The sequence below is a fragment of the Nerophis lumbriciformis genome, linkage group LG05 (genome assembly GCF_033978685.3).
Source record: "Nerophis lumbriciformis linkage group LG05, RoL_Nlum_v2.1, whole genome shotgun sequence".
Classification (NCBI taxonomy): domain Eukaryota; kingdom Metazoa; phylum Chordata; class Actinopteri; order Syngnathiformes; family Syngnathidae; genus Nerophis; species Nerophis lumbriciformis.
This window is the reverse complement of record NC_084552.2, coordinates 28,248,151-28,266,265: the sequence shown is the minus strand read 5'-3', so window position 1 is coordinate 28,266,265 and position 18,115 is coordinate 28,248,151. Positions and strand designations below refer to the sequence as shown.

The 18,115-nt window shown below is 40.4% G+C and overlaps 1 protein-coding gene across 1 annotated transcript in view; it reads left to right on the top strand.

Moving 5' to 3' along the window:
- LOC133606711 (uncharacterized) overlaps positions 1-18,115 on the top strand; it is a 330,643-nt gene that overhangs the window by 144,423 nt on the left and 168,105 nt on the right. The window contains exon 4 of the mRNA XM_061960959.2: positions 6,673-6,680. Within this exon, the coding sequence (XP_061816943.1) occupies positions 6,673-6,680 (8 nt within the window). The remainder of the gene's footprint in view (positions 1-6,672; positions 6,681-18,115) is intronic.

Here is an 18,115-nt window from a genome sequence, read left to right as displayed (position 1 = left end):
TGGCATAATGTCAAACAGGAACTTTTTTAAATGCTCTTCTTGAATACACTTTATTTACTAGCGCAAAACATTGTATTTTAAGTCCCATCGGGCTGCATTTTGAAGTGACATTTCCAAGCGAGCACACCAGTCAGTCTTCTCATTAATGCGATACTGTATTGTGATTCATCACATGAGTTAATGCGTTATTTTGACAGCCCAAATAGAAACAAAATATCGTAGTTCATTTTGTCCCTAATGTCATGTTTTTTATAGTACTGAATTGTGCCAAGCAACAACAACATGACGAAAGCGAGCACAACTATTTTGGTGCCCTAATCTGATATTGATACCGGTTAAAGGTCCGATATCAGCCCCAAAAAAATGTAATCTACAATCTCTGATATAAATTCTGATACAAACTGTGCTGCAGCGCATTTATTTTTGCAAAGTGTCGGCAAAATGTCTTCCAATGAGCACACAATGTTGCTCTTTTCTTCTATTTTAGTGAAGTCATGTACAAACCCCGTTTCCATATGAGTTGGGAAATATAATATAAACGGAATACAATGATTTGCAAATCATTTTCAACCCATATTCAGTTGAATATGCTACAAAGACAACATATTTGATGTTCAAACTGATAAAGATTTTTTTTTTTTTACAAATAATCATTAACTTTAGAATTTGATGCCAGCAACACGTGACAAAGAAGTTGGGAAAGGTGGCAATACATACTGATAAAGTTGAGGAATGCTCATCAAACACTTATTTGGTGAACAGGCAAATTGGGAACAGGTGGGTGCCATGATTGGGTATAAAAGTAGATTCCATGAAATGCTCAGTCATTCACAAACAAGGATGGGGTGAGGGTCACCACTTTGTCAACAAATGAGTGAGCAAATTGTTGAACAGTTTAAGAAAAACCTTTCTCAAGCAGCTATTGCAAGGAATTTTGGGATTTCACCATATACAGTCCGTAATATCATCAAAGGGTTCAGAGAATCTGGAGAAATCACTGCACGTAAGCAGCTAAGCCCGTGACCTTCGATCCCTCAGGCTGTACTGCATCAACAAGCGACATCAGTGTGTAAAGGATATCACCACATGGGCTCAGGAACACTTCAGAAACCCACTGTCTGTAACTACAGTTGGTCGCTACATCTGTAAGTGCAAGTTAAAACTCTCCTATGCAAGGCGAAAACCGTTTATCAACAACACCCAGAAACGACGTCGGCTTCGCTGGGCCTGAGCTCATCTAAGATGGACTGATGCAAAGTGGAAAAGTGTTCTGTGGTCTGACGTGTCCACATTTCAAATTGTTTTTGGTAACTGTGGACACCGTGTGCTCCGGAACAAAGAGGAAAATAACCATCTGGATTGTTATAGGCGCAAAGTTCAAAAGCCAGCATCTGTGATGGTATGGGGGTGTATTAGTGCCCAAGGCATGGGTAACTTACACATCTGTGAAGGCGCCATTAATGCTAAAAGGTACATGCAGGTTTTGGAGCAACATATGTTGCCATTCAAGCAACGTTATCATGGACGACCCTGCTTATTTCAGCAAGACAACGTGTTACAACACTGCGGCTTGATAGTAAAAGAGTGTGGGTACTAGACTGGCCTTCCTGTAGTCCAGACCTGTCTCCCATTGAAAATGTGTGGTGCAATATGAAGCCTTAAATACCACAACGGAGACCCCGGACTGTTGAACAACTTAAGCTGTACATCAAGCAAGAATGGGAAAGAATTCAACCTGAAAAGCTTCGAAAATTGGTCTCCTCAGTTCCCAAACGTTTACTGAGTGTTGTTAAAAGGAAAGGTCATGTAACACAGTGGTAAAAATGCCCCTGTGCCAACTTTTTTGCAATGTGTTGCTGCCATTAAATTCCAAGTTAATGATTATTTGCAAAAAAAATTTACAAATTCTCAGTTCAAACATTAAATATCTTGTCTTTGCAGTATATTCAATTGAATATAAGTTGAAAATGATTGGCAAGTTATTGTATTCTGTTTTTATTTACGCATTACACAATGTGCCAACTTCACTGGTTTTGGGTTTTGTAGTTGCATGTTACTTCCAGATACATCTCAAAAGCAAAAGCCTATTAGAAAGGATCCACAAACAAACTTTAATTTAAGGAGTTGTTGTGACCACTAGATGACCTTTCCCATTATGAAACAGCAACTCAGTGTCAGTACAGTGTTAACACAGCCAGTGAGTGTGCCATGCACTCACTGATCACATCTCTAGTACCGGTACTATAACTACGCTATTCACTCTGTGTGGACAATGCACTGCAGTCAAATTAGCTGTTTTGAGCAGTTCAGTGTGTTCCCCCCAAAGTGGTCCTTCGTCACATTGCAGTAATTTTTGCCACATGCATTTCATGTTTCAGATTCACGCACACGCCTCTCTGTCCTTTCATTTGATGGACATTAGCGTGCCATTATTGCAAATGTGCAAAAAAACCACAGTGTGTGTGGTGCAGGTTTATTATTAAGCTGAGTGGTCTACTGTAACCCAATGATCCATAAAACAAAGTGCAGCTCCCACTCTTTTCTTGGCTGTGAACAAGAACATTTCAAGGACGTAGGATTTTTTTCAAAAACTTTCAAAAAGCAGCAGCCTCCAATCCGGAGAACTTGCAGCGATTTGCAAGGCTCGGCGGCATTCCATGCTCGTTTGAGGTGCTCTAATTAGGGTGAAAAAGACGCGTGTCACCTCACAAAAAAAAAAAAAACACAGGGGACTGAGTGGGCGGAAGGGAGCTTTTTAACAAGCGCATATTCCCCTTGTAGTTGTAAAAGTAGAGACAGCTACAAATGTTTTTGTAAGTCCTGGTGGCCACTGAAACAAAGATTTTCCTCTTAGGTTCACATTAATGTGTTTGAACTGACACCCGAACGAGTTCACTATGAAAAACTTGAAAGCCACCATCTTTGCAGGAGATTCCTAAAAACAGCAGAGCACTCCTGTCATATAACAGGGGCCCCCAACATTTTTTCGAACAGGTACCTTTTTAATGTATGCATTATTTTCACGGACCGGCTTTCCTCGTGTGGCAGATAAAAAGAGCAAGAGAAATCAAACCACCATAACTTTGGCTACAATCTGGCACATTAACATTTTATATGTCCATTAATGTGCATATTGTCCCATGTACTATAACAAAGAAGTTGTGATATACATCTATTAACAAGCTTATTGGTTTGTTTAGTGGGACAGGCGTAAGTTAAGTCGGACAAAATGTGGCAGTTTATACATTTATTATTTTTTCTGTGCGACCCAGTAGTAATTGCATCACGGACCGGTACCGGTCCCCGGACCAATGGTTGGGGACCACTGAATTCTAAAGGATATTTTGCTAACAGTAGTTTAGCACAGTACTCAAATCAGTCTCATATAGAGGATATTTAGAAACCCCGTTTCCATATGAGTTGGGAAATTGTTTTAGATGTAAATATAAACGGAATACAATAATTTGCAAATCATTTTCAACCCATATTCAGTTAAATATGCTACAAAGACAACATATTTGATGTTCAAACTCATAAACATTTTTTTTTTTTTTAAATAATCATTAACTTTAGAATTTAATGCCAGCAACACGTGACAAAGAAGTTGGGAAAGGTGACAATAAATACTGATAAAGTTGAGGAATGCTCATCAAACACTTTTTTGGAACATCCCACAGGTGTGCAGGCTAATTGGGAACAGGTGGGTGCCATGATTGGGTATAAAAGTAGATTCCATGAAATGCTCAGTCATTCTCAAACAAGGATGGAGCGAGGGTCACCACTTTGTCAACCAATGCGTGAGCAAATTGTTGAACAGTTTAAGAAAAACCTTTCTCAAGCAGCTATTGCAAGGAATTTAGGGATTTCACCATCTACGGTCCGTAATATCATCAAAGGGTTCAGAGAATCTGGAGAAATCACTGCACGTAAGCAGCTAAGCCCATGACCTTCAATCCCTCAGGCTGTACTGCATCAACAAGCGACATCTGTGTGTAAAGGATATCACCACATGGGCTCAGGAACACTTCAGAAAACCACTGTCAGTAACTACAATTGGTCGCTACATCTGTAAGTGCAAGTTAAAACTCTCCTATGCAAGGCGAAAACCGTTTATCAACAACACCCAGAAACGGCGTCGGCTTCGCTGGGTCTGAGCTCATCTAAGATGGACTGATACAAAGTGGAAAATTGTTCTGTGAACTGACGAGTCCACATTTCAAATTGTTTTTGGAAACTGTGGACGTCGTGTCCTCCGGACCAAAGAGGAAAATAACCATCCGGATTGTTATAGGCGCAAAGTTGAAAAGCCAGCATCTGTGATGGTATGGGGGTGTATTAGTGCCCAAGACATGGGTGACTTACACATCTGTGAAGGCGCCATTAATACTGAAAGGTACATACAGGTTTTGGAGCAACACATGTTGCCATCCAAGCAACGTTACCATGGACGCCCCTGCTTATTTCAGCAAGACAATGCCAAGCCACGTGTTACATCAACGTGGCTTCATAGTAAAAGAGTGCGGGTACTAGACTGGCCTTCCTGTAGTCCAGACCTGTCTCCCATTGAAAATGTGTGGCGCAGTATGAAGCCTAAAATACCACAACGGAGACCCCCGGACTGTTGAACAGCTTAAGCTTTACATCAAGCAAGAATGGGAAATAATTCCACCCGAGAAGCTTAAAAATGTGTCTCCTCAGTTCCCAAACGTTTACTGAGTGTTGTTAAAAGGAAAGGCCATGTAACACAGTGGTGAACATGCCCTTTCCCAACTACTTTGGCACGTGTTGCAGCCATGAAATTCTAAGTTAATTATTATTTGCAAAAAATAAAGTTTATGAGTTTGAACATCAAATATCTTGTCTTTGTAGTGCATTCAATTGAATATGGGAATACAATGATTTGCAAATCATTGTATTTTGTTTATATTTACATCTAACACAATTTCCCAACTCATATGGAAACGGGGTTTGTAACTAGCATTTCTGCAATATACGTTTGTATGTTATGGTACAGGGGAAGAAGACGGCACAGAATGCAGGACCTCGTTTGAGCTCTATTTATTTTACATATACAATATGCAATGAGACGTGTAACTAAACCAAAATGTATATGTGTGCGACTATGTGTAGTGATTATGTGTTGAGTGTTACCGGGAGTTGTTGTAGCTGCGTGTTGAGTGAGAAGCGGAAGTCCAAGAAGGGCAAGGCAGGCTCGGAGGTCCGTGAGCAGGCGTGCTGTCAAGGGCAGGAGCGAGGCGTCAAAAGTCCGTGTCCAGGCGGGAGGTTGAGATCCAAAAGGGGCAGCCAGGGAACCAGAGGGGAATACGGGGAGACGAGACACACTGCTCGTGACACGGGAACGGAGGAATGCTGCTGGAAGACGACAAGGGACACGAGACAAATGGACACGGAGAGGGAGTGTGCATAGAGCTGGATATGACGGCTTACTGTACGGAAACAGGTCGCTACGTTCTGGCCCGGAACGCAGGTCTGCACTGGCTTAAGAAGCCCAGGGAGCTTATCAGCGACAGGTGTGCAGATTGCAGATTGATTGCAGCTGCCTGCTGCAACCGGAGTGGCGCGCGCAGGTGCGCTCTTGGAGGTGCGCCCAGTGCAGCGCACAGATGAAAGCGCACTGAGGTGCGCCTGGGCCGTGACAATATATTGCGAAAAACAGCAACCCTGTCATATAGAGGATCTTTGATTGGCGTTTACATTACAGTAGGTCAGGGGTGTCAAACTCATTTTAGCTCAGGGGCCGCATGGAGGAAAATCATGGCATTAAAACTAGAAAATAAAGACAACTTCAGATTGTTTTCTTTGTCCTACTTTGGCCAAAAATAGAACAAACACATTCTGAAAATATTACAATAAAAATATATTTTTTAAATATGTCAGTAGTAGTGTAGTTTCTGACAGTGGTTTTCTGAAGTGATATCCTTTACACACTGATGTCGGTTTTTGATGCAGTACCACCTGAGGGATCCAAGGTCACGGGCATCAAATGTTACGTGCAGTAATTTCTCCAGATTCTCTGAATCTTTTAATTATATTACAGACCGTAGATGGTGAAATCCCCAAATTCCTTGCAAGAGCTCGTTGAGAAATGTTGTTCTTAAACTGTTGGAAAATTTGCTCACGCATTTGTTGACAAAGTGGTGACCCTCGCCCCATCCTTGTTTGTGAATGACTGAGCATTTCATGGAAGCTGCTTTTGACACCCAATCATGGCACCCACCTGTTCCCAATTAGCCTGTTCACCTGTGGGATCTTTTTTTCCGCTTGTGCCAGCTTTTTTGAAACATGTTGCAGGCATCAAATTCCAAATGAGCTAATATTTGCAAAAAAATAACAACGTTTTCCAGTTCGAACATGAAGTATCTTGTCTTTGCAGTCTATTCAATTGAATATAGGTTGAAAATAATTTGCAAATCATTGTATTCTGTTTTTATTTACAATTTACACAACGTGCCAACTTCACTGGTTTTGGGATTTGTAAATTGAAGTATTTATGACAATATTATATGTTAGGTGAAGGCATGACAAGAGTTTTGCATTGACAGTACATAGAAAAGAGGAATAACAGTGAACTAAAAATGTGTCAAACAGAACAATTTGGTTGATTATGCCTTCTGCTTACTGTATTTTGTTTTTTTTGTGTGTCTTTTTCAGGACCTCCAGTAAGTATTCCTGCTTCACATCTTCTAACTTAACAACACAAGAAGGTAAAACCAAACAAAAAAGCATGCTTGACTGAGTTTGGTGCGGACAAAATCCTAGGGACGGGTGAGAGCCATCGAAAATGTGTCAACAAAAAAAAAAGCTTTTATGCTGACAATTTTGTACCAGAATGCAGCCATTATCTCACCTCATTTCATACTCCACGACCATGGAGCGGATGGAAAAGATTCTTTAAAAATGAAGACAATGTAATATAAAAGAAAATAATATAAAAGCAGCAGAGCTTATGATAGCGCAGTGTAGCTTGAAGGGGACGACTTTGTGTGTGCGTGAGTACTTTGCATTATTTATGGTGCAGAGGCGAGTGTGATTGAATGGCTATCATTGGCGTGTGCTGACTTAGCTGTAAGAGTCGTAAGTTAATCCTCAGACGCTCGCTTTCGGGGTCCTGGGAGATAAGTAAGCCCAGGTGGTCTCGCCTCTCAGACCCACATTTGCCTGGGGCGGGGGGAGGTTGGTCCTGGATCTGACAAATGAAATCAGACGATGAGATCACTCACAGAGCAAGTTAATGGTGCTAGTCCATGACGGCTTTTCCAGTTTTAGTGCTGGATTTTTGTGCGTTTGTGGGCTTTCCGTTGTCAGGTGCCGCTAAATTGCTAACATAGAGACACCTGCACACACCTCTTGCATTCAATGGAAAAACTCTATTGCATTAGAGTGTGTTTGTTTATGTCATTCAAAACTGGGTACACCATTATTCACAATAATCACAACATGGGCACAGTTTTAAGGCAACTATTGTTGTCTACCATTAGTCATGCATCTGTTAATGTGCGCAATTGTAGGGCAACTATAAGTGTGCACATTAATAGAGCGACCATAATTGTACACAAACAATAAGCAACAAATAGTGTCTGGGCTACCCTTCCCAACACGCAGTTCACACGCTGTGCGGAGGGCCCCGTGACCTGGGGGGTCGCCGTTTTGCACAAAGAAGCACATGTAAAATGTCAATTAATGAATGTTAGGGCGCTTCATATGAAATTGCACCACAAACATATTCCTATACATATATATATATATATATATATATATATATATATATATATATATATATATATATATATATATATATTTATTTATATATATATATATATATATTCAAGGTTTCTGTGGTTTATCCGTTATACAGTGCTCAATAGAGCGGAATATATATATATATATATATATATATATATATATATATATATATATATATATATATATATATATATATATATATATATATATTATATATATATATATATATTTATATATATATATATATATATATATATATATATTCAAGGTTTCTGTGGTTTATCCGTTATACAGTGCTCAATAGAGCGGAATATACGTTACGTCAGGAAAAAAAAGCCTACAGGCTTGTAAGGATGATATAGCCTCTGTGTTTTTTCCTGACCTAACGTATATTTATATATACCGTATTTTTCGGAGTATAAGTCGCACCGGAGTATAAGTCGCACCTGCCGAAAATGCATAATAAAGGAGGAAAAAAACATATATAAATCGCATAAACTATGAACAAAAACTGCGACTTATAGTCCGAAAAATACAGTACTGTATATATATATATATATATATATATATATATATATATATATATATATATATACACACACTAATTACTGCCTGCATGGCTTTTGTTTACACGAAAAACTGCTCAATACTTGTGAACACGAATAAGGGCTGCTCCAGGATAAATTCTTCATACATTTTTATTTATATACAATTATTTGTATACTTTTTTAATCAAAACGTAATTTTGATACAAGTTTAAATTAATTGGAAATAAATTCCTCAATAATATATATATATATATATATATACATATATATATATATATATATATATATATATATATATATATATATATATATATATATATATATATATATATAGTATTGAGGAATTTATATATATATATATATATATATATATATATATATATATATATATATATATATATATATATATATATTATTGAGGAATTTATTTCCAATTAATTTAAACTTGTATCAAAATTACGTTTTGATTAAAAAAGTATACAAATAATTGTATATAAATAAAAATGTATGAAGAATTTATCCTGGAGCAGCCCTTATTCGTGTTCACAAGTATTGAGCAGTTTTTCGTGTAAACAAAAGCCATGCAGGCAGTTATTAGTGTGTGTCGTTATTAGGCAACTATTTATGTGGACAATTGTTGGTCAACTATTAGTGTGCACAATTAGCTGGCAGATTTTAGTCTTCATAGTTCCTGGGCAACTAATTGTGTACACAAATAACTTGTACAACATGTAATGGACAGAATCTCAGGAGGATATATTCAGGTAGAAATGTTACTGATTACATTAACAAACATCTTTGATACTCAAACCATGATCGTAGCAATCCACATTTTGTTATTAATGCGCAAAACTGGTGTCTAAATACAGAAGTGTTGCTCCTCTCCTCTGAATGCAAGTGCTCTTACAGCAGGAATTAAATATCTGCCACCAACGCACTCCACTTTTTTTTATTTTCATTTCAAGCGCGTTTGTGTCCATTTTGAGCTGTTTAAAGAAAACAAATTGTTAATTCATAGTTTTGAAAACTTAAAAGTGATCTGTCTATGATACACTTCCGCCCTGTCTACATTAAGCCGGATAACTCCTTAAACGAATAATTATTTAGCCTAAGCCCCATTTCAGCCACACGAAACCATTGTTTAAGCTTCCGCTCCTTGGAGAATGTTTTACACGGGTAAGTGCGCCGTCTATATCTTGAATCTCCGGCTCTTAGCTTTGTATGGACTCATCGATCGTTTACAAACTGAGTTCGGAGAGGAAGTGACACCAGAAAGATGTCAGAAAGAACACACCACAGCCAGCTTCATAACAACCTGTTTCCACTCGGAGGTAAACACTAGAAAAATGGAGGCGAGTCATCCAGACATGCCCATGTTTCTCCTTCTACATGTACAGACGCTTGTAGAAATCACACATGAATACCTTAAGGGAAGGCGATTGCAGCTATTTCGATACAACACTTTTCAGACGGCAAGAGAACTTTCGAATGTCCAGGTCAGCTGTGATTCTACTTACCGAAAAACTTTGTTCATTTGTCGAAGGAGAGACAACGAGAATGCGGGCTCCCGTTGATGTGGTAAAAAATGTAGCGTATGCTTTGTATTACCTGGCCGTCGATGGAAGACTATGGAAAACATTGAATGCATTTGGACTGGCAAAGCAGACTGTATCAGTTATTGTCCGCCATTTTTGTCGCGGACTCAATGTCTAGGTCCAGAGTATATAAAGTCACCAAAAAAGAATGGACAATGAAGGTGAAGGCATAAGAGTGAGGAGTGTCCTGATCTAGATACGTAGATTGATTGAAGTAATATGTTCTTTATTAAATTTTGTACTTTCACACGTCCATTACAGATTTGATTAATTTATGATGTCTCAGGTGTGATTCACTATAATAGGGTCCCACAGCACACTGGATTCCAGTTCATTGAAATACCACAACATTGGATATTGTTCAGATAAGTTAAATTTAATTTAAGAACTTGCACACAAAGCAACACTGGAGGTGACTATGACGTGCACATTTTCCGCGCTTGCGCACTAGGTCGAGTTGCGCCGGCGGACGGAGGGCGGGAGGGGTTCTTAAACGACCATTGGGTGTGTGTGGACAAGGATATGGTTTGGTGGGATTTACCCTGGATAACCTTAGTGTAAACGGGGCCTAATAGTGTACACAAATAACTTGTACAACATGCAATGGACAGAATCTCAGGAGGATATATTCAGGTAGAAATGTTACTGATTACATTACCGAACATCTTTGATAATCAAACCATGATCGTAGTAATCCACATTTTGTTATTAATGCGCAAAACTGGTGTCTAAATACGGGAAGTGTTGCTCCTCTCCTCTGAATGCAAGTGCTCTTACAGCAGGAATTGAAGATCTGTTCCGAATTCACCAGGTAGTTTTTTTTTATTTGCATTACAAGTGTGTTTATGTCCATTTTGTGTTGACCTGTAAAAGAAAACAAATTGTTCACTCATAGTTTTAAAAACTTCAAAATTTGTGATCAAATTGCGTTAACTATGAACAAAATGCTATTAAACACGATTAAATATTTCTACCAATCAATCAAAGTTTACTTATATAAACCTAAATCACGAGTGTCTCAAAGGGCTGCACAAGCCACAAGGACATCCTCGGCTCAGATCCCACATCAGGGCAAGAAAAAACTCAACCCAATGGGATGACAATGAGAAACCTTGGAGGGGACCGCAGATGTGGGGACTCCCCCCGGGCGACCGGTGCAATGGACGTCGAGTGGATGTAGGTATTAATGTGAAAGTCCAGTCCATAGTGGATCTATCATAATAGTGTGAGAGTCCAGTCCATAGTGGGTCTATCATAACAGTGTGAGAGTCCAGTCCATAGTTGGTCTATCATAATAGTGTGAGAGTCCAGTCCATAGTGGGTCTATCATAATAGTGTGAGAGTCCAGTCCATAGTGGGTCTATCATAATAGTATGAGAGTCCAGTTCATAGTGGGTCTATCATAATAGTGTGGGAATCCAGTCCATAATGGATCTATCATAATAGTGTGAGAGTCCAGTCCATAATGGGTCTATCATAATAGTGTGAGAGTCCAGTCCATAGTGGGTCTATCATAATAGTGTGAGAGTCCAGTCCATAGTGGGTCTATCATAATAGTGTGAGAGTCCAGTCCATAGTGGATCTATCATAATAGTGTGAGAGTCCAGTCCATAGTGGGTCTATCATAATAGTGTGAGAGTCCAGTCCATTGTGGATCTATCATAATAGTGTGAGAGTCCAGTCCATAGTGGGTCTATCATAATAGTGTGAGAGTCCAGTCCATAGTGGGTCTATCATAATAGTGTGAGAGTCCAGTCCATATTGGGTCTATCATAATAGTGTGAGAGTCCAGTCCATAGTGGATCTATCATAATAGTGTGAGAGTCCAGTCCATAGTGGGTCTATCATAATAGTGTGAGAGTCCAGTCCATAGTGGGTCTATCATAATAGTGTGAGAGTCCAGTCCATAGTGGGTCTATCATAATGGTGTGAGAGTCCAGTCCATAGTGGGTCTATCATAATAGTGTGAGAGTCCAGTCCATAGTGGGTCTATCATAATAGTGTGAGAGTCCAGTCCATAGTAGGTCTATCATAATAGTGTGAGAGTCCAGTCCATAGTGGGTCTATCATAATAGTGTGAGAGTCCAGTCCATAGTGGGTCTGTCATAATAGTGTGAGAGTCCAGTTTATAGTGGGTCTATCATAATAGTGTGAGAGTCCAGTCCATAGTGGGTCTATCATAATAGTGTGAGAGTCCAGTCCATAGTGGGTATATCATAATAGTGTGAGAGTCCAGTCCATAGTGGGTTTATCATAATAGTGTGAGAGTCCAGTCCATAGTGGGTTTATCATAATAGTGTGAGAGTCCAGTCCATAGTGGAACTATAGTGTGAGAGTCCAGTCCATAGTGGGTCTATCATAATAGTGTGAGAGTCCAGTCCATAGTGGATCTATCATAATAGTGTGAGCGTCCAGTCCATAGTGGATCTATAGTGTGAGAGTCCAGTCCATAGTGGGTCTATCATAATAGTTTGAGAGTCCAGTCCATAGTGGGTCTATCATAATAGTGTGAGAGTCCAGTCCATAGTGGGTCTATCATAATAGTGTGAGAGTCCAGTCCATAGTAGATCTATCATAATAGTGTGAGAGTCCAGTCCATAGTGGATCTAGCATAATAGTGTGAGAGTCCAGTCCATAGTGGGTCTATCATAATAGTGTGAGAGTCCAGTCCATAGTGCATCTGTCATAATAGTGTGAGAGTCCAGTTCACAGTGGGTCTATCATAATAGTGTGAGAGTCCAGTCCATAGTGGATCTATCATAATAGTGTGAGAGTCCAGTCCATAGTGGATCTATAGTGTGAGAGTCCAGTCCATAGTGGATCTATCATAATAGTGTGAGAGTCCAGTCCATAGTGGATCTATCATAATAGTGTGAGAGTCCAGTCCATAGTGGATCTATAGTGTGAGAGTCCAGTCCATAGTGGGTATATCATAATAGTGTGAGAGTCCAGTCCATAGTGGGTCTATCATAATAGTGTGAGAGTCCAGTCTATAGTGGGTCTATCATAATAGTGTGAGAGTCCAGTCCATAGTGGATCTAGCATGATAGTGTGAGAGTCCAGTCCATAGTGGATCTATCATAATAGTGTGAGAGTCCAGTCCATAGTGGGTCTATCATAATAGTGTGAGAGTCCAGTCCATAGTGGGTCTATCATAATAGTGTGAGAGTCCAGTCCATAGTGGGTCTATCATAATAGTGTGAGAGTCCAGTCCATAGTGGGTCTATCATAATAGTGTGAGAGTCCAGTCCATTGTGGATCTATCATAATAGTGTGAGAGTCCAGTCCATAGTGGGTCTATCATAATAGGGTGAGAGTCCAGTCCATAGTGGATTTATCATAATAGTGTGAGAGTCCAGTTCATAGTGGGTCTATCATAATAGTGTGAGAGTCCAGTCCATCGTGGATCTATCATAATAGTGTGAGAGTCCAGTCCATAGTGGATCTATCATAATAGTGTGAGAGTCCAGTCCATAGTGGATCTATCATAATAGTGTGAGAGTCCAGTCCATAGTGGGTCTATCATAATAGTGTGAGAGTCCAGTCCATAGTGGGTCTATCATAATAGTGTAAGAGTCCAGTCCATAGTGGGTATATCATTATAGTGTGAGAGTCCAGTCCATAGTGGGTCTATCAAAATAGTGTGAGAGTCCAGTCCATAGTGGGTCTATCATAATGGTGTGAGAGTCCAGTCCATAGTGGGTCTATCATAATAGTGTGCGAGTCCAGTCCATAGTGGGTCTATCATAATAGTGTGCGAGTCCAGTCCATAGTGGGTCTATCATAATAGTGTGAGAGTCCAGTCCATAGTGGGTCTATCATAATCGTGTGAGAGTCCAGTCCATAGTGGGTCTATCATAATAGTGTGAGAGTCCAGTCCATAGTGGGTCTGTCATAATAGTGTGAGAGTCCAGTCCATAGTGGGTCTGTCATAATAGTGTGAGAGTCCAGTCCATAGTGGGTCTATCATAATAGTGTGAGAGTCCAGTCCATAGTGGGTCTATCATAATAGTGTGAGAGTCCAGTCCATAGTGGGTCTGTCATAATAGTGTGAGAGTCCAGTCCATAGTGGGTCTGTCATAATAGTGTGAGAGTCCAGTCCATAGTGGGTCTATCATAATAGTGTGAGAGTCCAGTCCATAGTGGGTCTATCATAATAGTGTGAGAGTCCAGTCCATAGTGGGTATATCATAATAGTGTGAGAGTCCAGTCCATAGTGGGTTTATCATAATAGTGTGAGAGTCCAGTCCATAGTGGAACTATAGTGTGAGAGTCCAGTCCATAGTGGGTCTATCATAATAGTGTGAGAGTCCAGTCCATAGTGGATCTATAGTGTGAGAGTCCAGTTTATAGTGGGTCTATCATAATAGTGTGAGAGTCCAGTCCATAGTGGGTCTATCATAATAGTGTGAGAGTCCAGTCCATAGTGGGTCTATCATAATAGTGTGAGAGTCCAGTCCATAGTGGTTCTATCATAATAGTGTAAGAGTCCAGTCCATAGTGGGTCTATCATTATAGTGTGAGAGTCCAGTCCATAGTGGGTCTATCATAATAGTGTGAGAGTCCAGTCCATAGTGGGTCTATCATAATGGTGTGAGAGTCCAGTCCATAGTGGGTCTATCATAATAGTGTGAGAGTCCAGTCCATAGTTGGTCTATCATAATAGTGTGAGAGTCCAGTCCATAGTGGGTCTATCATAATCGTGTGAGAGTCCAGTCCATAGTGGGTCTATCATAATAGTGTGAGAGTCCAGTCCATAGTGGGTCTGTCATAATAGTGTGAGAGTCCAGTCCATAGTGGGTCTGTCATAATAGTGTGAGAGTCCAGTCCATAGTGGGTCTATCATAATAGTGTGAGAGTCCAGTCCATAGTGGGTCTATCATAATAGTGTGAGAGTCCAGTCCATAGTGGGTCTGTCATAATAGTGTGAGAGTCCAGTCCATAGTGGGTCTGTCATAATAGTGTGAGAGTCCAGTCCATAGTGGGTCTATCATAATAGTGTGAGAGTCCAGTCCATAGTGGGTCTATCATAATAGTGTGAGAGTCCAGTCCATAGTGGGTATATCATAATAGTGTGAGAGTCCAGTCCATAGTGGGTTTATCATAATAGTGTGAGAGTCCAGTCCATAGTGGAACTATAGTGTGAGAGTCCAGTCCATAGTGGGTCTATCATAATAGTGTGAGAGTCCAGTCCATAGTGGATCTATCATAATAGTGTGAGCGTCCAGTCCATAGTGGATCTATAGTGTGAGAGTCCAGTTTATAGTGGGTCTATCATAATAGTGTGAGAGTCCAGTCCATAGTGGGTCTATCATAATAGTGTGAGAGTCCAGTCCATAGTGGATCTATCATAATAGTGTGAGCGTCCAGTCCATAGTGGATCTATAGTGTGAGAGTCCAGTCCATAGTGGGTCTATCATAATAGTTTGAGAGTCCAGTCCATAGTGGGTCTATCATAATAGTGTGAGAGTCCAGTCCATAGTGGGTCTATCATAATAGTGTGAGAGTCCAGTCCATAGTAGATCTATCATAATAGTGTGAGAGTCCAGTCCATAGTGGATCTAGCATAATAGTGTGAGAGTCCAGTCCATAGTGGGTCTATCATAATAGTGTGAGAGTCCAGTCCATAGTGCATCTGTCATAATAGTGTGAGAGTCCAGTTCACAGTGGGTCTATCATAATAGTGTGAGAGTCCAGTCCATAGTGGATCTATCATAATAGTGTGAGAGTCCAGTCCATAGTGGATCTATAGTGTGAGAGTCCAGTCCATAGTGGATCTATCATAATAGTGTGAGAGTCCAGTCCATAGTGGATCTATCATAATAGTGTGAGAGTCCAGTCCATAGTGGATCTATAGTGTGAGAGTCCAGTCCATAGTGGGTATATCATAATAGTGTGAGAGTCCAGTCCATAGTGGGTCTATCATAATAGTGTGAGAGTCCAGTCTATAGTGGGTCTATCATAATAGTGTGAGAGTCCAGTCCATAGTGGATCTAGCATGATAGTGTGAGAGTCCAGTCCATAGTGGATCTATCATAATAGTGTGAGAGTCCAGTCCATAGTGGGTCTATCATAATAGTGTGAGAGTCCAGTCATAGTGGGTCTATCATAATAGTGTGAGAGTCCAGTCCATAGTGGGTCTATCATAATAGTGTGAGAGTCCAGTCCATCGTGGATCTATCATAATAGTGTGAGAGTCCAGTCCATTGTGGATCTATCATAATAGTGTGAGAGTCCAGTCCATAGTGGGTCTATCATAATAGGGTGAGAGTCCAGTCCATAGTGGATTTATCATAATAGTGTGAGAGTCCAGTCCATAGTGGATCTATCATAATAGTGTGAGAGTCCAGTCCATAGTGGAGCTATCATAATAGTGTGAGAGTCCAGTCCATAGTGGGTCTATCATAATAGTGTGAGAGTCCAGTCCATAGTGGGTCTATCATAATAGTGTAAGAGTCCAGTCCATAGTGGGTCTATCATTATAGTGTGAGAGTCCAGTCCATAGTGGGTCTATCAAAATAGTGTGAGAGTCCAGTCCATAGTGGGTCTATCATAATAGTGTGAGAGTCCAGTCCATAGTGGGTCTATCATAATAGTGTGAGAGTCCAGTCCATAGTGGGTCTATCATAATAGTGTGAGAGTCCAGTCCATAGTGGGTCTATCATAATCGTGTGAGAGTCCAGTCCATAGTGGGTCTATCATAATAGTGTGAGAGTCCAGTCCATAGTGGGTCTGTCATAATAGTGTGAGAGTCCAGTCCATAGTGGGTCTGTCATAATAGTGTGAGAGTCCAGTCCATAGTGGGTATATCATAATAGTGTGAGAGTCCAGTCCATAGTGGGTCTATCATAATAGTGTGAGAGTCCAGTCCATAGTGGGTCCGTCATAATAGTGTGAGAGTCCAGTCCATAGTGGGTCTGTCATAATAGTGTGAGAGTCCAGTCCATAGTGGGTCTATCATAATAGTGTGAGAGTCCAGTCCATAGTGGGTCTATCATAATAGTGTGAGAGTCCAGTCCATAGTGGGTATATCATAATAGTGTGAGAGTCCAGTCCATAGTGGGTTTATCATAATAGTGTGAGAGTCCAGTCCATAGTGGAACTATAGTGTGAGAGTCCAGTCCATAGTGGGTCTATCATAATAGTGTGAGAGTCCAGTCCATAGTGGATCTATAGTGTGAGAGTCCAGTTTATAGTGGGTCTATCATAATAGTGTGAGAGTCCAGTCCATAGTGGGTCTATCATAATAGTGTGAGAGTCCAGTCCATAGTGGGTCTATCATAATAGTGTGAGAGTCCAGTCCATAGTGGGTCTATCATAATAGTGTAAGAGTCCAGTCCATAGTGGGTCTATCATTATAGTGTGAGAGTCCAGTCCATAGTGGGTCTATCATAATAGTGTGAGAGTCCAGTCCATAGTGGGTCTATCATAATGGTGTGAGAGTCCAGTCCATAGTGGGTCTATCATAATAGTGTGAGAGTCCAGTCCATAGTGGGTCTATCATAATAGTGTGAGAGTCCAGTCCATAGTGGGTCTATCATAATCGTGTGAGAGTCCAGTCCATAGTGGGTCTATCATAATAGTGTGAGAGTCCAGTCCATAGTGGGTCTGTCATAATAGTGTGAGAGTCCAGTCCATAGTGGGTCTGTCATAATAGTGTGAGAGTCCAGTCCATAGTGGGTCTATCATAATAGTGTGAGAGTCCAGTCCATAGTGGGTCTATCATAATAGTGTGAGAGTCCAGTCCATAGTGGGTCTGTCATAATAGTGTGAGAGTCCAGTCCATAGTGGGTCTGTCATAATAGTGTGAGAGTCCAGTCCATAGTGGGTCTATCATAATAGTGTGAGAGTCCAGTCCATAGTGGGTCTATCATAATAGTGTGAGAGTCCAGTCCATAGTGGGTATATCATAATAGTGTGAGAGTCCAGTCCATAGTGGGTTTATCATAATAGTGTGAGAGTCCAGTCCATAGTGGAACTATAGTGTGAGAGTCCAGTCCATAGTGGGTCTATCATAATAGTGTGAGAGTCCAGTCCATAGTGGGTCTATCATAATAATGTGAGAGTCCAGTCCATAGTGGGTCTATCATAATTGTTTGAGAGTCCAGTCCATAGTAGATCTATCATAATAGTGTGAGAGTCCAGTCTATAGTGGGTCTATCATAATAGTGTGAGAGTCCAGTCCATAGTGGATCTAGCATAATAGTG